This window comes from Mauremys mutica, unplaced genomic scaffold (genome assembly GCF_020497125.1).
Source record: "Mauremys mutica isolate MM-2020 ecotype Southern unplaced genomic scaffold, ASM2049712v1 000065F_np12_subseq_1:104380_obj, whole genome shotgun sequence".
In the NCBI taxonomy this organism is placed as follows: Eukaryota; Metazoa; Chordata; order Testudines; family Geoemydidae; genus Mauremys; species Mauremys mutica.
Window position 1 is genome coordinate 18605 of NW_025422824.1, and position 26054 is coordinate 44658.

The window sequence follows — 26054 nt, forward strand, 5'->3', positions numbered from 1 at the left end:
CCTAACTTTGCAGAAGTGTAAATGGTTATACAAGATGCAAGATAGTGGAGAATCAGGTTGTATATATTTATACTCCAATCATTTGTACATACATTGGAGGAATTTAAAAAAACAAAGGAACCCAGTAGCATCTTTGATTCATTTCAAATATGACAATGGTATGGTCAAGTGGTTTCAGTGCTGTGAAATTCTATCCCAGTGTAGCATGAATTGCAAAGGCCCAAAAAATTGCATGCCAAATGTTTCACTTGCTGCTAAACCAGAGAAGGAGAAATTAGTTTGGTAGAAAATGGAAAAAGAATGAAATCTAGCACCAAATTCAGCGATGGGGCCCAATTTTCCTCTCACTTTTATACTAGTAAGACAACTGAGTTTAGTGGAATTGCTCCTTATTTTCACCAGTGTAGGTGAAAACAGAATCAGGGCTCAGTGTAAACAGATGGAGTTTATACCAGGGTTACAGCAGGGCAGAATTAAGCCCTTTCTCTTCTGACTCTGCGCCCAATATATACGTGAGATTCTATTATATTTGATGGGTTTGTCCATAATATAAACGACAGCCTAGTAACAAATGCTGATTAAAAGAAATTAGAAGATGCCCGGTCACCTCTTTTTATAATAAGAGGTATTCAGTTGCTTAGGAAGTCAATATTCCAACATAGAAAGGTGAGTATTTTTCCAGTGTAAATGAAGCAATAAGATATGGCAGGGTGTGAATTATTTTGTAATAACTCACAAATAGGTGCATTGTCAGGCAAGAGGCTGAAGACCAAGTGCCATCATATCATGTATAGATGTGAATAATTATACAATAAATCAGGCATAGAGTTTTGTTATTGCAATTATAGAATGTTTGGAGGCTTAAAAAAAAGTCTCCAGTTTTAAATTTGAGCTGCTGAGGATCTGAACCAGGGCCGTTTTATGTGTGTATGTAATATAGGACCTTTATTTGTTTAAAAAAAAAAAATCACTTCCCTGAAACTTGTTTTACACCGCCAGTGTCTGAAGAGACAGGGTTGTGATCCAGCAGTGTCTTAGGCTTCAAAGTGTTCTTCTTCATTTAAAATAAAAACAGTATTTAAAAACAATATAAAAATTATTTTTTTCTCTGCTACTGTATCATTTCTTAGGGAATAATTGAGATATAGTATTATGTGGCTAATTTTCCTTCTTGGAGTGATCTGTGGCTGTCTATTGCTCTGTTTTACAGCTCAGTTACATAATGTTTAGTGTCTAAACCCAAAAGGTTTTCCATCCAAAGCAAATGTCCGAAAGCAAGCTCTGTTTTCATCTTCTGAGTCTCTCTCTCTCTCTTTTTAATTGACTTTGAGCCTGATCCAACTCACATTGAAGACCATCAAGAAGAGTCCCACTGAGTAGGGCCTTTTGTGAAGAAGTTTGACAAAAATGGAAGTGCAGATACAGTGTGACCACAACAACATTAAGCAATCTGGCTATGCATCACAACGCATAGTCTGTTGTGTCTTATTGTTCAGGAAGTACAGAAATGCCACTCATGCATTAATGTAGGAAATTAGATAATCAGCTGGAGCAATTTCTATTTGTCTGTAAACATGTATGCCTCGTTCACATTCTCCAAAATGTTAGTGGGGTTAATCTGAGGGGATATGACAATTTTTCCTCTCTCCCTCCTAGAAGAAGAATTTGTGTGTGTGTGTGTGTGTGTGTGTGTGTGTGTTTGTTTGTTTTGGTCAAAGATCTTTCTCAGTTTTTTAAACTTCAAATAACTCTACTAATACCCTTATCCTAACAATACTTTTAGAAGTTAACATTTTAAGGGGAGGGGGGTAGACTAGCATATGGAAGAATACTTTTTTGTGGCATGTTGTAATGTATTCACTGTTTTATGTATCTGTTTTACTAGTTTAGAGCCTTAGGCCAGGTCTACACCTAAAACGTAGGTTGATCTAGATATGTCACTTGGGTGTGAAAAATTGACACCCATGAGAGACATAGTTAAGCCGACCTAAGTCCCAGTGTAGACACAACTGGGTCAACTGGGTCTTCCATCCACCTAGCTATCGCCTCTGGAGGGGGTGGACTTACTTACAGTGATTGGCAAAAACCCTTCCGGTGCTATGGCATGTGTCTGCATTACAGTGCTACAGCGGCGTAGCTGCAATGCTGCTGCTGTAGTGCTTGTAGAGTAGGCATAGTCTTTGTCTATAGGGATGCAAGTGTAGTCCTGTATGAATTTACATTGGGTGTAGTTCTAAAATTCAGCTTTTCAGACACTGAAAGCTAATGTGCAAAACAACTACAAGACTGTACATAGAAATAAAAAAAAAAAAATATCTCAGATGTACAAGTTTTTAGAGAAATTCAGCTCAGGAAATAGGCAAATCCGTATGTGGGTACTCAATTGACTTTGTCTTAGGAAGGGAAACATGACTTTCCTAGTAAAGCAAAGGATTTCGTATGTCTGTTTTAAAGATTGTGGGGTTGGGCTATCCCAGAGATACTCAAACTGTAGCTCTAGTGTCATATTGACTGTCTCTGCATGAGATGCTGGAGGAGCTCAGGGTTTGATTGCAGCTGCAAATGGGTTGCCTGATGCCCGGCACACTGAATGGAACGCTGCCTGATGCATGTGAAGCAGTGTGCAGGGGAGTGCTGGATAATTGGAGAGAAGTCACCAGGATCTCTCCTAGGTCTGATTCAGCAAAGTATTTAAGCATATACTTAGAGTCGGGAGGCGATTGTGCCAAACGGGGAAGAAGAGATCTGCAAAGTAATTGCAGTATGATGTCCTGACGGTCCAGGGAAATGTTTTCATTGTGATGTATCCACACTTGAAAATTTAGCATTCCAGCAGTTCAGTGTCATACTACTAAGATCACGATGCAATATCAGGACTCTGCAGTATGTTTATTTTGTGGGTTTCTGCATCTCCATTTGATGGAGAAGTTGCTCTCCAGAGCTGCAAGCCTAGTCCAATTGTTCTATTGTGTTTATAGTGGGAGTGTATCTTTTATTCCAAGACAGTGTTTCTTAAATTCAGGAATTTTCAGATTTTTGAATCCTAGGCATCAAACTATTTCCTTTTGAAACTGATTTTAGTGGTCTAATTTTAGACCATAGTGAATACTTGGCCTCTTCAAATACTAGCCCCTACAACACACACAATTAATGAGGCATTATAGAGTATTACTAGTATTCACCTCCAAAGAGGAGCCTGGAATTTGACAACCAAGGAGCAGAAGTGAGGCTGGTGATCTGAACTGTATGGGGAAGGTTGTACAACACCTGTGCTTACTACCTGGCTCTAGCCAAAAATACGGTTGGCATCCCTCCTCCCACTCGAGCACTAAATCTCCACCGAATTCCAATAATATAAAGTTAATCAGTGTGTTATTTTATATCATGCAAATATGGTATATAATTAGCCATGCCTTCCATACTGTTCTCTGTTTGATATCAGTGTTCCTGTGCTGAGAATTCTTTGCCTTTTCAGTTAAAGGTGTGTTTCTCAGTTGAATAGAAATGAACACCGTAATTCTTCTCCCTACCCTCATTTCCATGTATGCTTTTTTTAAAAAAAAATCTTTGTGTATTATTTCCATGAATATACACCACTTTTTGGAATATAATCAATAGGACAAGCATCAGCAGGGTAGCCGTGTTAGTCTGGATCTGTAAAAAGCAACAAAGAGTCCTGTGGCACCTTATAGACTAACAGATGTATTGGAGCATAAGCTTTCGTGGGTGAATACCCACTTTGTCAGATTCACGAAAGCTTATGCTCCAATACATCTGTTAGTCTGTAAGGTGCCACAAGACTCTTTGTTGCTTTTCAATAGGACAAATGAGTTTGAATTAGATATGGAAACTATTAACAAAAAATGCACTATTACCAGTATGTTTCTGGTCTTAGGTACATGTGGCCTATCCATGTTGTTACGAAACATTGCCAACTGGCAATAAGAAGGGAGTACTTAAGTGGCTTGGCATTTTTGATAAATGAGTGTAGCTTATGCATTATTTGCACCACTAGGTGGCTCTCTAACATTTGTTTACAGATTGATCTCTTAAACTCCCCAAAGTATGATTTGCTTACATTATCCTGGACTGCCCCTGCATGGTTGTAAATGTTTTTAGTAGTGTACTTAATTTACAATGCATATGTACTCAAACAGAAAAATAGTTTGATAGGAAAAATATCTAACAATTCTATCAACAATACTTTGTTGATTAGTTCAGCATTTTAATTGACTCTTAGGCAAGTTTATGAAATGAGCAGACAACAAACAAAAATCCCAACATTGCTATTAGTATTCATCCAACACATACTACTTTAAAGATTTTATAAATATTGTGGTTATAAAACACTAAAAGCTAAGGAACTTAGTTAAGTTTACTATCAGGGTTTAACTTCGTCTACTGTTAAACTATAACATATTGTCTTGTCATTAGGAATGAGCTGCTCAGTCTTCTGGAAGCCTTGTTCAAGTCAGACTAGTGATCTAGACCTTACAGCTCAATCAGATGGTCAAATCTTTCCACAGTTGCAAGTTTAATTTCTTTCCACACACTGCTCCTAAAGCCTCATTCCTATGCAGGATAGCAAAATTAACATGTTCCTGTCTGCCTTGGGCATTTAGGGTGGGATCAATGAAGAGATTTAGGTATTGCAACATTGAGTGTTATGATGCCTAACTTTTAGGTGTGTAGAAAAGTTACAGGAATAACACTGCAATTCACAAAGCCTAAATTAGGGAACTAGACTCCCTATAATGAATAAAGAGATAGGTACCTTAGACTGCAGTCATCAAAGCCAGCATGCTAAGTGGGAAGCCACCTCATGGGAGATGCTGCATTCCTCTCATAGAGATATATGGCTAAATCCAAACTGTATGAAGGCTCCTAGCTCTGCTAGTGATCCAGAAACTGAGAGAAGACAGGCACTCGGCCACCTAAGTTGTGTGCAGGGATTGACAAGTATGGCGGCAGAGGGGCAGACGCTGTCTTATAACATTTAGTCTAGTGGATAGAATATTTACGCAGGATATGGGAGACTCCTAGGTCACCTCCCTCCTGAGGGAGAGAAGGGATTTGAACAAGGGTCTGTTACCTCTCAGGTGAGTGCCCTACCCACTAGGTTTTAGAGTCTTTCTAACACGATCTCTTGCCCAAGTAATTGAGGATTAAAGTGGAACAACTTCAGTAGGAGAGACTGAGGGAGCCCCACCCCAGAATACCCTATAGCTCAGTGATTAGCGCATACAGCTGAGAGGTGGCAAATCCCTGTTCAAAACCCTTCTCCCCTTCATGGGTGGGGGTGCAATGCAAACCAGGAGTCTCCCACATCCTGGGTGAGTACCCTATTCACAGGGCTAAAGATTATAAGGGAGCTGCTGCTCTTCCTGCCCCACTCCTTGGGCAGTTTTGTGTGAACGTGTCTGAGGGGCCTGATTCAATAGAGATGCTCAGAGGCTGCCTCCCAGGCTGGGTGCCCATATGTGACTTGGGCAGCTAAATTCCTTTCTATCAGTTTGTGAATCACTCGAGTGTAGGCAGGAGATAGGCAGTCCGATGCCTATCGTGAGGCAGCAGCATACGTACTCAGGCAGAAGATAGGCATCCAGCTGGCAAGAGTGAGGCTGCAGTACACGTACCCAGAGGAATAAAACCTAGGCACCAAGTGAGTTTAGGCACTTGCAGTATTAGGTGAGTTTTGTGGCTCAGACCGGTGCCTAAAAATGGGACTTAGGCCTATGTATATTAGTGGACCCACCCTTATCCATTGGCTTTGGCGTTTCATTTAACATCCAGGTTTACAGTGAGCATTGTCTCTTCCATTCCAAATTGGAAAAAATAGATGATAGATTTTAAGACTACCCATCGTGACCTTACGGAGGCGAGAGGATCCTTTCTATCTCTTGCCTTTGTCAGCTGGTGGCCAGGCTTTAGCGCAGATGTAGACAACTAGCAGAATATACCACCCACTTTGTAAATTTTGTGTGTGTACATCTTGAATGTTACCAAGTTACATTTCAACTCAGTGACCCTTATGATTTATATTAAATGGCACTTCCAGGCAAGCTGAAAAGAATTTCCCTACTGGCAGAGTCAATAGGAACTGTCCCAGCTAGAAGCCTCTCTGCACATCTTACAGTGCCATTTGTTAAACCATGAGGTTTTTTCCCCTCTGCCTTAACCCCATCATCCTGTTCATTCCACATTACAACTAACCTTTTTGGGCTAGGCAAACTAGAGATGAACATTCAGTTCATCATGTGAAGAAAATCTCTTCTCTAAATTGCTTTAACAAATTATCCTATGACAGATTCTGTTGAAGGTGTATAGAAAATCTGCAGCAAATATTTTTCCACTGTTTAATATTTTAGGCAGTTATTAATGCAAAATTAGTTTGAGTTGTAGTTATTTACATTAAAAATTATGGGGGTTGAATATTCTTAGATCAGTTAGTCATCATTTATGTATGTAGCACCTCTTATACAATGTATTTTAATGCCTTCCAGGAAGAAAACTGCCAACAATATGGTTAAGATAATTTAGGAAAGCAGATACAAAAATATCTGAAGACTAGGTTTTTCAATTGCTGCTGGAAGCAAGGAATGAAGAACTTGGGGTCAAATTTACTCTCAAAATGTTGAGATATCTAAAGGCAGGCTGTGCCCCAACAGTTTGAAGATATCGTGATACAATAACAGCTCAGCTCTTGCTATGCTGAATACACACTTAAAAATAGAAGAGTTCAACAAGATGTGAATTGTAAAAAATGAGCAATACATTTTGCAAAACCTAATCAGAGATTGTGTACAGGCAATGAAAAGATTCAAAACCAGTCATGATGCTAGAACAAATCTTGTTATCTGTATCAAGCAAAGGGAATCTCAAGCCTCTGTTTTGCCCATGAAAGCTTGTGCGTGTACATTTTCCTGGCATAATCTTTGGGCATTCAAAACTCTTATGTACACAAGCTTTATTTGTTGCAAGTTAGCTAGGACTTTACCCAATTTGCACACAACAGCTTTACTCATGAAGATGGTGGGCTTTCTAGGTTGCTTTTGAAAGGTTATGGTCCTTATTGGGACAATATTTTGAAGAAGCTGAGTGGAGAGTGGATCTAAGAAGCCAAATCAGCTCAGTCATAAAATAACCAATTTAGGAAAATAAGGGCATGGACAAATATTTCAATCTTTAATATACAAAAGGAAGCACTTCTACATGGCAGTATTTTTGAGATGTCAAAGAACAGATTGAATAAGGGCATGGATGCTACATTTGGTGTATCTGTGCTCTGCGTTTTTGATCTGTAATAACAACAGCAGCAGCTGGATTTCCTTTTGGACAGGCCTTGGAAGGAGAGAAATTAGTAAGTAGGTTGGGTCAATCTGCTGACAGCACATTTGGATTTTTCAAAAATGTTTATCTCAGCCAACAGTTTAATTAAACATCAGGTGAACAAGCAGTAGTTAAGACTACATTAATGGAGGAAGCTGTTAATGGCAAAATAACTCAGGTTATCATCTGCATAACTATAAAAAACTAATTTCACACTGGGGGAGGAATGTTGCCAAGAGGTAAGAGCACAGGAACTAAACTGGAATACTGAAGAATCTATAATAAGACTAGAGCATTGAAAGCTTCAAGGCATAAAAATTCCCATCCTTGACCTATATTCTTATGAATTCAGTTTGAACATGTGAATGTGTGGATGCAGTTGAGATTGGGAGACAATCTAATGAAATATATATGAAGTTTGCATGGATTAATGAACTAAAGCATTTATTTTTCCACATGAAAAGTGTTTCTTACCTATGATTCCTCTTTCTTTGGTGGCTGCATAGGTCCCAGTAAGCAGATGCTGTGTTCCATTCTGTCCCTGTTGCTGCTGCTTTGTGTGTTTTGGCTGAGTTTAGTTTGTCTTCTTTCCCAGAGGAAGGCCTGCTGTTTGATACACCTGTTAACTACGCTAAACAGGTGGCTAGCCTTATGGGCTTTTTCACCTGCAGTGTTTTTTCTAAGATCCATTTGAGTTTCATTATCTGTTTTAAAGAGTAATAGCCTCAATAATTATGCAGATTCTTTAAGTTTAATTGGTCGATATTTAAATTACCAGATTTCAGTAGTTCTGATTTATACCACATTCCTGTGGAAAACTGAGAATGTATAGATACAGTAAAAACTCATCCCCAGTTTGCCACTAAGGTAACATAGTGATGAGTGCAATTAAAACAACCTAGATCAGTAATGTCAGCAGTGGTAAAATAGCAATGAATTTTTTAAGTAAATAAAAATTGAAATTGCTGTTGGCATCACTGGCTATTGCTTCACTCATGAATATAACTTTTTATTATTATTTGTATTCCAGTACTGCCAACAGTGTTCACCGGCACTTTCCAAACATATTAATGTGCAGTCTCTCTAATGCTCCGTGACCTTATGTTACAATCAAAGGCATGTGCATAATGCAATATTCACAAGAAGATGACAGTAGGAGGGTGTAATCAATAATACGGTAGTTGTGTCGGAATACAGACCAGTAATCCAAGAAAAGCTCTTTCCTCACCCCCCCTTCCTTCAGTTCACTCAAATTTGTATATACCATACAATAGATTAGGATGAGGATTTATGGTAAATATTTTGTATTGTGACAGGATATTTTACCCAGAGAAGCAAAGCTCTTTTGCTTACTCAACCTAGCAGTCAGGTCTCATTAGTTCCAACTCAAGAAGATCAACTGTGGAGAGTCTTTGAAGCCAGACAGGGGCTAGCGTGTGAGACAGGTGCTCCTGCAGGGAAAAACCTCTAGAACAGCCAGCTAAGAAGGGAACTTAAGATACAAAGTTTATGGCAGATGTTTTTAAGTTAAAACCTCAGGAAAGGGAATTGAGTTTTGGACACTAAAATGTTTTCTATATTGAGATCTGGGTGGGGAGTCTGCCAGGTCTGTAGAGAAGATGTCAATGATGTATTGTCCTCTTCCCCCCCCCCCCCAGCCCATATTTGATTTTTTTTAAATACAAGGAATATTGTGTACACTGCTTATTTCATGGAAGGGTGAAATGCAGTTGAAACCTTGATATCTTGCTTGGTAAATGGACATTGAACAGTTTTATCATCTGATATAACTTAAATAATTTTCCAGGATGATATGCCGTTATTATTTGACACCTGGGAAAAATGAAACATTGTAAACTTTTTGCTATTCATCAATTACTACTAAGAGTGTAGGTCTTGGAATTGTTGTGGATAAATTATAACATTCTGTCAAACAGAGCTTGCAAGAAGAGGAAGATCGGTACAATAAGTCATGAAGTATCTAAACAAAGGGCCAAGTAGTCAGTTGTATAAATTGCTGTAGCTCTGCATGCTTCCATGTAGCTACACTGATTTACACCAGCTGGGTACCTGGCCCCTAATGACAGAATCATTTAATGCAATGCATCCTTCAATCATTGTTTGAAGGGCAAAAGAAATATTAGCCTACTGAATAAGAAAACTCCTATACAAATGAAAATGTCTCAATGGATTGAAGCTTGATAATGGAGATGTTTGGGCTTTTATCAATCAAATTAGATCATATGGAAATAATATACTGTCAGTAGCATACAAGATGAGACTGAAGTAACCAAAATTAATTATAATAATAGTATAATAGCTACTCATTTAGAAATGGAAACACCATCAATTAACTGGAAATTGCTTCCTGAAATAAAAAATTAAGTACTTGTTTCTTGAGATTCATTGAAAACCCCTTTTCCTTATTCATAAGCAGATACCTTTCCACCACCCACCACTGCAGAAAAGAATTAGTATAAAAAATAAAAAAAAATCCTAGATCAAAACAGAAAATCTGCACATTAATCAAAATGTGCTGTCAGTGAGGAGGCTGTATAACATTCAACTGCCCCGAGTAGATTACAAAAAACACTAATGCAATTATTCTGCTATTGATTAAGTTTTGTTGAATGGGAGCTAGCTATTTCTAAGTTGTGGTGCATTAGGGCAGATCTCTTAACCTCTCTGTGTCTCAGTTTCCCTATTCGTAAAATGGGGGTGACACCTCTTTCACAAGGATGTTATGAGGATTAGTGTTATAACATGGTGCTGTGGAAATGTTACCCTGTACAAGTGCTAAATGTTCTTATCTACTTATCAAACATATTTGTTACTTCCATTTAAAATAGATTTCATATGAATACATTCAGTTTGAACTTCAAAAAAATCTTTGGTATTATAAAAATATCAGATTGTAATTCTGGTTACTACTGACTGAGTAGGATAAGGGCCCTTCTTCATCTGATAGTTAACTGAGAAATATTCTTCCTAGTGATCATTTACTTTTAACCAGGAACTATTTTGTTTATTTTTTGGTTTCCGCAAACTGATGGAAATGGTACAAAAAAATGGTCTTATTGTGTTTAAAAAATAATTTAAAAAAATAATTAAAAAAATTAAAAAGCAGAGCTACCTATTGAGATCAATGAACAGTGAGTTTTACTTACAAACAAAAAGGCAACAAAAACAAACACAATATAGCCCATGTCTGGAAACTTGTGATCGTTTCTCTTTTTCTTCCTCTTCCTCCCTTCTCTTGCTGGCTGGCTGACTGGTGGCTGTTTTCCTTAGGGCCCTTCTGTGGCTCCGGCTGTTCACGCTCTTGGCTGTCCTTATCAACACGTGATGTGTGGATGGCGCTTCTGTGAACGTCAGCATTTCCAAACCTTGCATGTGTTGCATTGCTAAGCAACTTTTAGCAACACTTATCTCTCATCCTTATGCCATCTGGAAGAGAGGATGATGCAAGGAAGTGTGCCAAGGAGAGGCTGAAGGCAAATCAAAGAAAGAGATGGCTTAATTACATAGCAGAGGGAGTAACCCAAACAGAGAGCACTTGTGACTGTTGGTAAAGGTGCCTGCCCACCTTCTATGGATGAGGATGATGGACCATAAGAACGGTTACATATCCCGCTACTTTCATGGTTTTTTTTTTTTAAGTGTTAAAATCTTACTTGTTGGTAGCTGCTGGAAAAAGAGGCATACACAAAAGAACTCTATGGCTGTGGCAAAGTTGCTGCCCCAACACATTCCCTCCTGGATGGCTGCTGCACTGCAGCAAGTTTTGTCTCAGTGTCCCCCTACTATCCGTTGGTCTACTTCAGCCATAAGATTGTCCAAGCCTTCTAGCCAGACCACTTTGTTGAGTCATGCCCCTTTCCAGGCCACAGAGTCCTCTACCAAAGTCCAAAAGAAATGTAAACAAAAATCAAACCTTCAAAACAAGCTGGGCTCAGCTGTTCACCTCTTCCTCATACGTGTACCTCATCCACTACAGTTTACCCCCATGCCTTGTCTCAAGCTCCTATGCCTTTGACAACTCCACTCTCCAGTGGCTGGCACACTCATTCTCTCTCTTAGGGGTTGAGGCAGGTTACATCTCCTCAGAGCCCGTGTCTCCAGTCAGCCTTCTAGCTTACCCTTGGAGTAGCATGACTGCTCTGCTGCCCTTCTCAGCCTTCTTTCAGGTTGCATACTAGACAGAGGGAAGAACTCTCTGCTCCCTCACCCAGATCTTTATGAAACAAGCCCTATTCTCCCCCAGCTGGCTCTGTCTCTAATTTGGCCTAGCCCACCCTTCAGGTGTGAGCAGGAAGATTAATTGGGTTCTCCTATTAGCTCTTTACCAGCATGTGTGGGATGAACACCCCATCATAATGGCACACGTGCATGTAGTACAGTAAGATAAGTCTCCTATTATTTCAGTACATCACAATAAACCGATTAGTTTCTAGTTATTTTGAAACCTCTTAAACTTCAGATTTCCCACCATTACTGTCACCAGTTCAGCTCCGCTGGTAGTAGCGGTTACATTAGTCTAGCACAGAGTGGCTGGTTGACTGACATTTTAATGACTGTGTTATCCAACCTTCCTCAGAGTAGGTGTAGATGACACCATTGTGAAAATGGCAATGCCTGCTCATAGTGTGATTACATTACTTACCACCATCGCTGCCTGGGGTGGAACTATACTGCTGATAGAAATGGTGAGATTTTTTCAGAAGAGTCCACTGCATAGTATTATCTCTTCCCCCAATCTCATTTTCTCCCTCCCCCCACACACACTTTTACAATTAAAATGATTTATTCTGCTATACATTTATATTGCAATAATAACTTTTCCCTCTGAAGGCTAAACACTAAATCTGAATCATTGCCAAATCCCCATAGGCCTGTGTCATTATTGAGTGACTACTTGTTCCCTTGCTTTTCTGTTAATCATGGTCTTTAACTCTCCTAAAAGTAACGTAGCAGTGCTGAAGTTACTGGGTTTCCCCAGTACTGCTTCAGAGATTGAATTCACTTCTGTATGGTATCTTTCATACTATGTATTAGTGAATGTTTAGAAGTGTGAGCACCATTGTAAATGTTGTCATGCTAAGAAGTAGATTTTTTGGCATATTCAGCATTTAAAAGCGATTGCTACATCTTTTCTTTGAACTGCTTATTTTAACCATAGGAAGAGAGGCACTGGTTATACAAGAGCAAAGGGTCACATTCTAACTCATGTTCTATAGCAGGGGTAGGCAACCTATGGCATGTGTGCCAAAGGCGGCACGCGAGCTGATTTTCAGTGGCACTCACACTGCCCGGGTCCTGGCCACTGGTCCGGGGGGCTCTGCATTTTAATTTAATTTTAAATGAAGCTTCTTAAACATTTTAAAAACCTGATTTACTTTACATAAAACAATAGTTTAGTTATATATTATAGATGTATAGAAAGAGACCTTCTAAAAATGTTAAAATGTATGACTGGCACGCGAAACCTTAAATTAGTGTGAATAAATGAAGACTCGGCACGCCACTTCTGAAAGATTGCCGACCCCTTTTCTATAGTACTTTACTGCATAAATAGTCCCATTGATTTCAGTGGGACTACTTGTGAAATAAGGTGTTACTCAGTGTGAGTAAGGAATCAGAATCAGGCCCAGAACTACAGCTCTGATAACTACATTTGTATATAGCAAGCAGGTTTACCTTGCTCTATATACAGTATATACATACAGTTTATATACATAGACCGTATTTAGTCCAAACGTACTTCCTTCCTGATATCTGTAGTTGTTGGTAACTCAGCTAATATTAACAAATATATAAACTTAAGCTTTCTCTTCAAGAATGACTATCCCTGTAGTTTCTCCACTGAAATTTCTCTGTCCTAAAACCCAATTCTTTGCTCAAGGAGCTACTCCCACCTGTCTGTCCCAAATGGAGTTAATGAGTTGCACCTGCCACCAGCGAATCAACAAAAATAAGCTGGCATCGCCTTGCAGGGTTTCAACACCTGATAATAGGGTGGGACAACAGAAGAGCCTGCCATCCGGTCCATTATGAAACTTTCATTCCATGCTTTCTAACAATTATACTCTAAAGCAAATCGTTTTCAAATTATTTCCATGGAATACTTTAAAATAATGAGGGGGAAACTAGAATAAAGTGAGTTGCTGCAGAAACATATTTCTGCAGAACTGTTTTTAACAGCCTGTGCTCAGTCGCTCTTGTTCTCTATTTTGGATACTAGTTGCTAAAGGTGGAAAGAGTGGAAGAATTCTAACCTCTAAATCCATCTGGAATTTGAAGGTGGCTTAGACAAATTTAGAGTTATAGTAGCACTTTGTTTTGTGCAGCCTCCATTTATCATACAGCAGAACCAGAAATTGAACAACCTGCCGTAAATAAATTTTAATTTGCAGTGGATCAGCATAGCAGAAATGAGATCACGTGAGACTTTAAAACGTGTTTATTCTCCAGCTCCTAACACCCTGTTAAGTTTAAGGAGTCAGTGCCATAGTGCAGGAGAGAGCCTGAAATACATACTTTCTCTCTCTCTCTTTTTTTTTTTTAACACTACATATAGCTATTGGCAAATGTTATAGAAGTACCACTTCACTTCCCACACTTAAACTTTTGGTTGTCTGTGTGTGTTGCAAGTGTGAGTTCCTGCTCCCCTGCCCATGACAGACTGTCTCACCATTCTTCTATTGTCAGCAAATAGCTGTGAAAGCCACTAGAAAAGGATGTCTGTCTCTCATACCCCTCTAGTGCTGGTCCACACAGAAGATAACAGCCTAATACTGTTACTTTGTGCTGTGGATCTCAAGGTTCCAGTTGCTGAAAGAGACAGAGGTCCTGTGGAAAAATAATATCTGGTCTTGCAATTAAAGATTTTATCATAAGGCATGCATACCAGGGGCCCAATTATGGTTGCACAGGAGCTCAGTTCTGGCATTCCCTAACTTTTGAGTGCTTGATTTTGCAAACATCATTTTCTTTATGTGTATAATATTATATATCTTGGGCCAAATTCAGCAGTGGTGTAAATCATTGAAATTTTTGGGGTTGAATTTGTCCCAGTATGTCACTCTTCACAATCTGTATAGGAAATGGTGCGTCATTCTGCATGTGCCAAGTAGTAACTCATTCTCTGCATTTAAGTGCAATGTAATTTCTTCACAGAAGCACCTCTGATAATAGCGCCCCACTGTAACAAACCTTCAGCAAGAAATACTTGATTCTTCTTTTTCTTTAGAGGGTGTATTGTGGAGTGCCACGTAATCCTCGACTGTTGTGTGGTCCCCCATTCAACATGTTCACACAACTGTTGGAAGGGTATTTATAAAGAACCTTGAGGGCCACCCACTTGGCTATTGAGAACCCTCTGGAATAATCCCTTCGATATAAAGTAGCCTGTGTTGCAAATTTGAAATCAATGTGTTTCTATTTGAAGGGACAGTGGAGAAATGATGTGTTCAATGGACAGGGCACTGAAATTCATTGTTCTGGTGTCATCTATGATGGACTGTGGATCAATGGCTACCCTGCTGGTACGTTCATTCATTATGCTATCCAGTTATTAACAAGACTTCAACATAATGCTTTGGCTGTGTCTCTGTTGATTAATATGATCTGGCTATAGTGTTAGCCTCCTCTGTGCACTCAGTTTGCCTGGAACATGTAGTTCATAAGAGAGAAAGCGTAGCTGTTTGAGTGGCACATTTGTGTGTGTGGGGGGGGGAAGCTATTAATTCAAATTAAACGTAGAGCCACAATGAAGTATAAAATGTTACTTTGGAATCTTTTTTGAAGAATAATGTGCTCTTTTCATTTTAAAGCAAATCTCACATACGTTTTTGGAGTTAAAGGCCGTTACCTTATTCACAAAAATAATAACATAGTAAGTTTAAAAAACAAGTATTAAATTGTCCTGCTCAGAAAGCAGAGGTCACAACTTGATATTCATCTCTTCCACGGTTAATTATTCAGCATATTCCTAGCTGCTTTCTATACTGTTTCACAAACCGCCCTAGATAAAAATTAACTAGAAGATAAAGTACTATATTTCCAATAAATTCTGATAGCTTTTAGAACATAATGTATCATGGTTTCCAAACTGGAAATGGTTGTTGCAATATGCAAGAAGATTTATTTGCTGTAAACCTAATAGAATGTTAGGGCTGGATGGAAGATGAAATTAGAAGAACTGTTTGGGAAGAGAAGAAGACCCCTAGAATTTCTCCATTTTTCTCTTTCAAAGACCATGAGTCATGCTAGCCTCCTCTTCTAGCTGAGGACTGGATATGGCACAGGAGAGGCACATAGCTTATGGTGTCAGACCTCTAGAAAGAGTTCCAGAATTATCTCCATGGCTCATTTTGCAATGGAAAGGGAAGATCATCTAGGGTAGAGGAAATCATCTCTTGTGTGAAGCATAGTTACAACACCTTAGAATCTCATAACAAGCATTGTAAACAAAACAGAGCCTAGACAACTGTCATTCCAGTTTTCAGATTGATATCTGATCCACTGACACATTTGTTCACTAGTGCAAAAATCACACCTCTGCTTTCTAATTGTGCTTTACACATAACCCCAAAGTTCTTCACAAATGATATGTAAACAACATTGATGCATTTTAGTAATCTCTGTGATGGAAGGAGGCAGTCAGTGGTACAAAGCATACTTCAGTGAAGGTGGGGAAGGTAACTTTTGATTTAGGACATAAAGATAAAACCATTTAATCTGAAAGTTCTCATATGAAATTATCACACGCAGAAAATTTAATGGAACTCAGTGCATCTATTTCTGAAGGATGAAATGCTAAATTAACCTACCTGGGATCTGAAGTTGTGGCTGCTGGGAATCAAGGTAACCATCTCTGGAGCACTACTAGCTGATCCACATCCTGTGGAAACAAATGGAGAGAGACTCCCATTGACTTCAATAGGAGTTAGATTAGGATCGAAGACACACACACACGGTTTCTGCACATTTTGTTTGGCCTATATCCACTAAAGGGATTGCTTAAATAGTGGCTCATCTTTTACCACCACCAATAAGAAGAAGATCTAGAATGAAAGTATAAGCAATTTGTAAGGCTATTGATGCCTGAGGTCTACTACCAGCAATTCATCAATCTGTTTGGGAGAGAAAATCATAAAAGATGCTCCAGAGCAATGGTTCTTTGAAGGAGGGGGAGCACTTCAAGTCTATTAATAAGAGAAGAACTCAAATATATTTAATGTTGCAGCTCAAGCAAAGAAGATAGTAATTTTGGGCCCAGAAGTTATTGATGTAATCCAAGGGTCTGCTATCACCCTTCATGTCCAGCTACAGAATGAAGGAGGAGAGGTTTGTGAATGTAAGAACATGTTTAAAAATATTTTCTGCCATATAAAAATGTTTCACAGTTATAAATAGAGAATAAAAATACCAAAACATGGCATTAAATTAAATTTTCCTTTGACAGTTAAGATAATTTTTGTTCAAGGTCTTTTATGAGACCTATAATTTTGCCTTGTACCACTCAGGTATGTGGCTGCCACCTAAAAGGATATGGTTTGTGAAATCTTTTAAATTTGGGGTGTGCTGTACTTCTGATGTCTTGCCACACAGAAGTCATTGCACATGACCCAAAGGTACAAATGTACACACATCTACACATCTACACACAGAATCTACACACATCCTACTTTCAGAAAACAATTATATGTAAGTAATCTATGCAATAGGCAATGTTATCATATTGGTAGCATCTCAAGAAATGAAGTGTTTGATAGATTGAGCAAAAAAATCTGTCAGTGTCCCTAAAAATTTATGAATTTTACTTCATTTCTGAATTCCATGCTTAATATTATATGTGCACATAATTCGCTAGTATTATTTCAAAATCTCAAAGCGGAAAGTCATTATAGTTAGAAACATGCACAATGTGGGACTGTTGTGTTAAGGAGATTAATAATGGGATACAATTTTTCACAGTTAAATCCAGGTCATTAATGACCAAAATTTATAAGCATCTGACAGCTTGTTTGTGGCCTGTGTACATGAGTTGATGGTCTCAGACCCATATTTAGAGTACATTAACTGGTCTCTTTGTTGGCAGTCTTAGAAGAAAGGTAAGGGATTGAATAGAGACAAAACTCTCCTCTCAACCCTAGAAGGGTTCTCTCTAGGTCAGTGTTAGGATAAATTAGAAGGGATAAAGTTTGTACTGTACTTTCATTTGCAGAGAGAGAAGACGTCATTTTCCAGTGCTGTCAATCTATGCCCTTTCACAATCAATGCATTCATTTAAATTCTGTATTCAGAAAAGAAAACCTTCCTGTTGACAGTTAAAACTCACTTGGTCTTTGTAACCTTCTATTTAAAATCATTTCTGTGGAAGTCAAGGCTATCCACAGCATTGTGGACTTAAATGAATGTACCTAGATAAGTATTTCAGAAAATGTGACAGCTTTGTTATAGCTTTTCAAAAATACAAATCAGAGGAGGTTATTTAAAATGAATCCTCTGGAAAGGTTAAACTATGTCTTTGTTCTTTTTCTCACAATTTGAATAGAAAATGTTCAAGGAAACTGAAATATTTATTCCCCATATTTGCCTTTACTAGAAATGGTGAGCACAAACTCTCTGTTCCAGCCTGCTGAGAAGACAAGCTGGCTTTCAAGTTGTGATCTCCCAACTGAAAGTACAAAAGACAGTTTTAGCTCTGTTGTTTGCGTGGCATAGTAAAAGAAGACTCTTGGCAAGCTTCATCTACATGAGGGTTGGAAACTTTGAGTACCTAAGGCCTCTGCAGAATTATGCATGTTTCTTTGAAATTTTGCAAGGGATTCAGTGACTGCTGGGGTTCCTCTGATCATTACTTTACTTTTCTCAATCTGCTTTCTTTGGATGCTGAACTGCAGAAAGTATAATTTTTCCTACCTTGCCCCTGGACTAGTATTTGGCTTCAACTTTTGTGAAATTAAGCCCGCACAGAATTTGTCCCTAGTTTTTACCAGACTATCTATTTTTTTTTGTCAGAAGAAAGCTGTATTACAATTAATATCAACACATCACAAAATGAAACCACAATATTGAAGGAACAGACTCAGCAGCTGAGAGATGGAAGGACACACCATTTTGATTTGCCAAATAAACAATATAAGGCTAAGGATTAACAATTGAAGTGAATGAGCAAGAAATATTAATGGGGTATTAATCAAAGATATTATTAGATCATGACTGAAATAGCTACAATGAAAGAGAAGCAAGAAAATAACACTGGATTATTCTCTCAAGTAGATTCTGATTTCCTAGAGATTTTCTTACACTTAAATCTTAATTTTTAAAAATATTTTCTTCTTCCTTCATCATATATTTTTCTTTTTGAAAGCCACTGACCACTAGTCTGTTGGACAAAACACTAGGTTTTATTACCACCCTTGCTAACAAGTATGATGAGAGTGTTTTTACTCAGTGGTTGATTCTGAAATTTTGCATAAACTTGTAAGATGATATTGTGCAGTTGCAACAAATATTTCAGTTTTTTACTACACAGTTATGAAATTTTAATTGTTTATTTTTCCTGATGCTCTTTTGATGGGAAGATGAGAATGGTCGACTTTTGGAGATCTGGGCTGGAGTCAAAAACCATCAAATTCCAGCAAGTTCTTCTACCAGCTTATTCAAGTTAATTGAAGAAGTTGAAAGGAAGCCAGTGAAAACCCCTTTGTACGTAGTGTGTGGAAAAATCTATTTCATGAAGTATTTTCTCTTGAATAATACACAAGGTGCAGTGACTCAATGTTTTGCAGTCACTCATTGGTGTTTTCCCTGTGTATCGGTGCTGACTTTCCCTTGCAGTACTTGCCCTATCATCTAGTTCAAGCCAGATTCTTGGATTTTTCTTGTGCCATCACCACTTACTTTCTATGAATTTCTCCTCTTCCTCCCAAGCCTGTGACTTCCAGAAGGCACTGGGAACCTCATTGAAATCAGTAGAAGGAATCCTATTGCCTTCAGTGGCCTTTGGCTCATGACCCTGGGTGATAAGGCTAATTCTTTTCATAAACTCTGACTATATTCCCTCTTACATTACCAGGGTTGCCCGGGGGGCGGGAGGGGGGAAGTGGGGCAATTTGCCCCAGGCCCCACAGGGGTCCCCACGAGAATATAGTATTCTATAGTATTGCAACTTTTTTTTATGTAAGGGGCCCCTGAAATTGCTTGCCCCAGGACCCCTGAATCCTCTGGGCAGCCCTGTACATTACTGCAATCTTTATTGACATTGAGTGTGAGAATCCTGGGGTAGATCTTCTTTAGTCTTTTTTCCCTTGTATATCTGAATTACTTTGCCAGTATTTCTTGATACAGTATTTTGAAAGAAGCCATTTTGTTCTTCAGACATTAAATTCTACAAATATTACTGGTGAAGTAGAAAAAAGATATTGAGTAAGTGTCAAGCCTAAGCCCCATTTTCAGAAATAAATTAGGTACTTAGGCACCTAAAATGTTGTCTGCATGGGAAAGTTATGCCCGTTTAAACTAAGGTGTGAATTTAAATAGGCAAAGTTCTACTGATATAACTGGTAAAACTTTCCTATGTAGACAAACCCTTAATTCCATTGTAAATGACTCCTCCTAAATCACTTAGACAACTGTGAAAATTTTACTCTTTGTGACAGTTTTGTTTTAAACCAAGCATGTGTTCTGATCACTGGGTAGTTTGTTTCTCCATAGTCACTGACTATGGTCTTTAAAATGGTCTTTAACAGCTGGCTCTGTCAAAGGCTGGTAAATCATGGTTGCCACTGAAAGTTCACTGTTTACAATAAACATGTGCATGTGCTGTACTTTCTTTAAAAAAGTAAGTCCCCTAACATTGCTATGTTTTTGAAAATGTTGCCCATGGTTGTTTAAGTATGTTTCCGTCAAAACATGACATGGAGTCCTTTGTCTGAGAGGATTTTTCTTTTAAATAGTAAATTATAGCTGCTCAATCAAGGGATTCCTTAACTATGAAAATATAGCAGCCACGATTTTCAAAAACAGAAGCCTTAAAGTTAAGATTCTAAATCCCAATTTAGGATCCTAAATAAGTGATATGATTTTTCAAAGTGCAGATCAACCAGCAGCTCCCATTGCAGTTAATGGGAGCTACTAAATGTTCGGCACTTTTGAAAATCAGCCTGCATATTTAGGATCCTAAATCAGGATTCATGACTGAGATTTTCAGAACCTAAGTGAGTTTGGCACCCAGTTCCCATTGAAATTTGAAGTGGTTTGAACCCTTAACTCCCTTGAAAATCCCAGCCAACATATTGCTCAACATATTTTGTAGAGTAACATATTTCTCTTTTCTCCCTCAAGGGTAATGGCTGACCATAGGTGAAAATATTACTCAATATCTTTTATCTAGCTAAACACTTAAAAATCCTTACTCTCAGCAGCACTCTATGACATGAAATGTAATCCACAGTAAACATTCTCTTTCAAGTTGCTCAGTTTTAATCATTTTATGATGATTATCAGGACAGGTCGTCATTGTGACTTTGTGTACCAGTTCACCAAGACCTGACAGACATGAGATAAGTAACCCAAATAAACTTGGTGTACAAAGGTTTAGGGCTACACTGTTTGCTGACAAAATCAGATAGACTAAAGTCATGTGACATCAGCTAGTTTCTCAGTACTGTATGTTATGTTGTATATATCACAATATATATACACAGTTGTAACTTTCATTCACTGGATATTTTATGGTCGTGATGGTAAATTCCATATTATATCTGGATTATTTTATTAAAATCTTAAAACCTATCAGCACAAACAAAGTAAAATGTCAACCCTATTTTCTTTCACAGTGGATTTGAGTGTATTAGCTATCCTTTGATGGATGCTGTGTCTGGAAGCTGGGAACTGAAAGCCGCTGTCCCTATATCTGGCAAATCTGGATTTGCACTGGCTGATTTACCAATCCCTAAGGGAGATATAGAGCCAGAATCCAGATCAGACACCCTGCTTGGAATGGGAGATGCCCCTAGCACCGAGGATGGTGAGTAGAGATAATGGATTAGTCAACTGCTCAGCTTTTTAGTTAACTGAGAAACAAAAGGTATCTTTACACAGGAGTAAAACAACTCAGAAAAATAAGAGACAGCTTTTGTAATGCAAATAGGTGGCTCTCAAAGCATTTTAACAGCAGAAGTGATTTCCACTGACTTTCTTATAATAAATGGAATACATTTCATAGAAATATTTAATTTCTGTTTTATAAAAAACAACCTCTTCTCCAAAGCTTCTACTTCAGTTATTTTGTTCAGTCAAAATACACTGGTTCACAATGAATTAGATAAAGGCGCTGCAACAATCACTTAGACAATCTAAGTTCACTCACTGTGGTAGAATGAAAGATGGGCCTAAACCATGAAATGTAAATGTGAATTCAGAATTTTGACCCTCTCCCACTGCCAGCATTCAGAGGCATTGGTGCTGGTTCAGCCCATCTCTAGTAACAACTTTCATTCTGTGACTTCAAATGCAACAGATGCAGTGTCTTGAGTAAAGTGAAAGTGCCTCTAGCCCCTTTAAGATATTTTTAATTAATTGAAATCAGTTTAAGATAAACACCTTTTAAGTAGAAATATGTGTTTCATTTTTTCCCCTCCCAGTTTTGTCCTTGTTGCTTGCAATATGTGGTGTATGAATTTTTGGGAAATAGTCTACTGGTGAAATCATGTACAGTTCTTGGAGTGTAAGACTTCTATTTAAGGTATTTAAATGGAACCCATTACCATAGTGTCTGAGTGCTTCGCAGTCTTTACGGTATTTATCCTCACAATACCCCTTTGAGGTAGGCAGTGCTGTTACCTCCATTGTATGGATGGGGCACTGAGACCCAGAGAGGCTACATGACTTTCCCATGGTCACACAGGAAATCTGTGATGGATTAGGGACTTGAACTCCTAAGTCCTATGCTAATGCCCTAACGTCCTCTTGTCCATCTCATTACCTCTTGAAGGAATTATAGCACAGTAAGTCGTAGTTGCATGTTCATCCTATATAATATATATATTCAATACTTAGATTGTTATTCCATTTTCCTACAGTACAGGGAGTAATGATTGAACTAACACTTTCTTTATAAACATGCTGGTATTGCTTTACCACCCTATTATTCTTGGAATTATTCATGGGAGCCTAATGCTGAGGCTTGGGAGTTGAATCAAAGTTTAATCACGGAAGTTTATTGTGAACAGTAATATTAAATCCTCCCATATAACTTGATACATTGTAAATACATGATTTGCATCTTAATGCGGTCAGTGGAGTAACAAAGCTGGTGGTAGTTACGAGTTAGATGGTATTTATTTTGTTTTTTCAAACTATCTTAGAGGTTTATTTTGATAGCCCCAGCTTGTGTGTGACACTGTGGTTTTCAAAAATCACAAGTTTGTGCAATTTTTTTTGTCATTTGTTTTTTAACTCACTAAAGTAAATATTGATAATGAAGAAGAATCCTTATTTACCACATGAACTAATGTTAAATTATCACCACAAGATTAGGGTTATTAAACAAATGTGTCTCACTCTTGCTGGCTCATTCCGGGCCATTTGATTAGCGAATTTTCAGGTCATAGGTAAAAATATTTTTTCCCTTTCATGGGACATTGAAGCAGAGAGAGTCTGGAGTTGAAATCCCTACTACAATATTTGTAACTAACAGCTTTCCTGGTACAAGCATAATCCAGGCTGTTGGCTACCACAGAGGGAGGGTCAGGTAGATGACTGATTCCTGTCATCCTTGTAAGTGTGAATAGTAACAGTATTGTATTTTTTAACTCCTTAGTCACTCGCAACAGAACACACATCACTTTTCTTTTCATCAGAATGGATGGAAGTCTTGCACCTAGTTCAGCTGATTTCAGTTTCTTTAGAGAGAGGGCTAAATGCTCAGCTTCACTGAAGCATGGGGAAGACAAATGTGACTCTAAGCAACCTTTCCACCCTAACCTTCTCATCCCGGGACTGATCTTGGGCCACAGCTCAAATTGGAACAGCCCGAGGGCTGCTTTAATTGTGTCAGTTTGTAATGGTCCCTTTGTATGGCCATTACACCAGCGAGGATCTCCAGAGCACGGCACACTCCCTTTTACCCAGAATTCTGCTATGCAGACATGCCATCTGGAGCAATGGTGACATTAGCATGGGCTGGGAACTTTTGACTTTTCCCTTAGCTAACCTTTTCATTCACTATGTCTAATGAATGTATAATCCTTCTACCTACTGCCTACCCATAATTAACAATTCACTTTTCTATTCCTCTTTAACCATAATTGGAGGATCACATTTGGGCAGAAGCTGGATTGAGCATAAATAGGGGTACCAGCATGTTTTGGGTGATCCCATCAGGATTTGCAGAATCTTGGCTTTCGTTTTAAAGAAAAATGAATTTTTAATTCTTCTGGTTCGGAAGAACACCTACTGGATGTGACCCTATGCAGTACCATCTGCGTGAGTGTGCAGAAGCAGACAGAAACAATGGGACAATTCTGCCCTGGTGTAGTTTCACCAACTTGTGATTGGGTTGTGAATGTGACAGACAGGAAAGAAGAGAGAGGTACTAGGGGAAGAGAGTCAGTAATTTAGGAAGAGGAGGGAAGAGATTGAGGAAGAAGAGAACAGAAAGGAGGGCAGGACAATGGGTGAGATTGAAGGGCAGTATACACAACAGAAGAAGAGTGTGATGGCAGGACATGGAACAATTATTGTACAATATAGAAAAATAAGTATGGGAGAAATGATCCAGAGAAGAGATAAATAGTATAAAAGGTACATAAAAAATGGAATGAAGACAATGGAGAAAGAGAAGGAAGAAAAAGCATGAAAAAGATAAGTCAGATCAGCATTTGTTTATTAATTAATAATAAATTTAGTGCAAAAATGTTGCAATGACGGACCCATTGTTTATTAAAAAAAAGTGGGGAAAAGAACAGTGGACTGGGAAGCATATAGTGGAATTCACCCAAGGCAGGATCCACATACTGCAGAGATGGGTGCAGAGAGGTGTGTAATAATAATAATTATTAATAATAATAGTTAATAAATTCCCAGGGCCTGCCCTGATGGTAGCTATTTCTAATTAGCACTGCTAGCATAGAGGTCCGCTCATTACAGTGGAACATAGGAATTGCCAGACTGGATCAGACCAGTGTCCAGTCCTGTCTCCAGTCTCGAAAAGTGGACTGCACCGGCTGTTCTAGGGATAACCTGACTCCAAGGACGGTTCCTCCTCCTCCTCCCTATAGTGGGTGCTTTATGCCCTTAAATATGAGGGGGTTTATCCCTTCCAAAAGTCTTGGTGGGTTTGTTGTTTTTGTTTGAATGGGGGGCAGAGGATTACTCTTGTTAAGCATATAAGGGTATGCCTACACTGCAGTTAAACACCCGAGGCTGGCCCTTGTCAGCTGACTTGGGCTCGCAGGGCTTGATCTTAAAGGACTGTTTTAATTGTGGTGTAGATGTTCGGGCTCCAGCCCAATCCTGAACGTCTACACTGGAATTGAACAGCCCCTTAGCCGGAGCCCCACGAGCCTGAGTCAGCTGCTATGGGCGAGCTGCAGGGTTTTAACTGCAGTACAGACATACCCTAAATGTCTAATTCCTTTTCTAAAATCCTGCTACAGTCTTGGCCTCCATGATGTATTGTGGCAGTCAGGTCCACAATCTAATTACACATTTTGTGAAAAAGTATTTCCTTTTGTTGGTTTTGAATGTGCCCCCCCTTCATTTTCACTGAATGTCTCTTTGTACTTGTCTTATGACACAAGAAGATAAATAGAAGATCACATTCTATCTTCATTATTTTTTACACCTTTTATCATGTCATCTTTTAGTGGGTCTTACTACACCAGCATAAAGCCTGACCTTTCCCATAGCTGCTGTGGATTGGAGTTGCAGCTGCACCATGCTAGTTGTATAGATATTGAGAGCCACTGGATCCATCAAAACACAAACCAATGGCCTCTTCTTTATCCTGCGTCATTATGGCTTTTGTGCTAGTCTTTGTGGGGATGATGATGATGATGTGGAGACTCTTTGCTTTGTGTGTAGGGGGCTTCACCTGCATTTCCCTGTGCAGCCCTATGTGGGGCTTAACTAGTGCAAAGAGCTTAGTGCTATCAGTGAATTTCAGCCAAAATAAATAAGGCATAATATACAACATTGTAGTATGGACAAGTATTAAAAATGTAATAAGTGGGGCCAAAGCACATATTTTACATTTTGAATTATTGCTTCCAAAAGGTTCATTTGACTATTAGGTTTGCAACTTTCCACCATGGAGATTTTTTTCCTGGCCATTGTTTTATTGATTATGCTCTCATTCTTCTCAGCAGGTTTCATCTCTGGTTTTGAGAGAAATGCTGTCTAGCTCTCAAAATGCCTCAAGAATAACTTCTGTTGATGAGTAAATTATGAGGTCCTTGAGGCTTTCATGCACCACAGTCTGGAGTATGGTTGTAATAATGCAATAATGAAAATTCATGCAGTTCTATCCACTATTGATGAACTGTCAGCGAAATAGAATTCGGAAAGGTTCTGTTGTATAGTAGTAACACATATGTACCCTTTTATTTCAAATATGGATGGTTTTCCATATTTCAAAAAGGTAATGAGATCCAAATTTAGCAAAGATGGATTAGATGTAATTCCTTTGGAGAGTCTCCTTAGTAACTATATAG

At 38.6% G+C, this 26054-nt stretch overlaps 1 protein-coding gene across 1 annotated transcript in view; it reads left to right on the forward strand.

Moving 5' to 3' along the window:
* The window catches only part of LOC123356942 (MORN repeat-containing protein 1-like), a 93480-nt gene that overhangs the window by 12628 nt on the left and 54798 nt on the right, over positions 1–26054 (forward strand). The window contains exons 7-10 of the mRNA XM_045000201.1: positions 14777–14873; positions 16577–16687; positions 18921–19044; positions 21177–21367. Of these exons, the coding sequence (XP_044856136.1) occupies positions 14777–14873; positions 16577–16687; positions 18921–19044; positions 21177–21367 (523 nt within the window). The remainder of the gene's footprint in view (positions 1–14776; positions 14874–16576; positions 16688–18920; positions 19045–21176; positions 21368–26054) is intronic.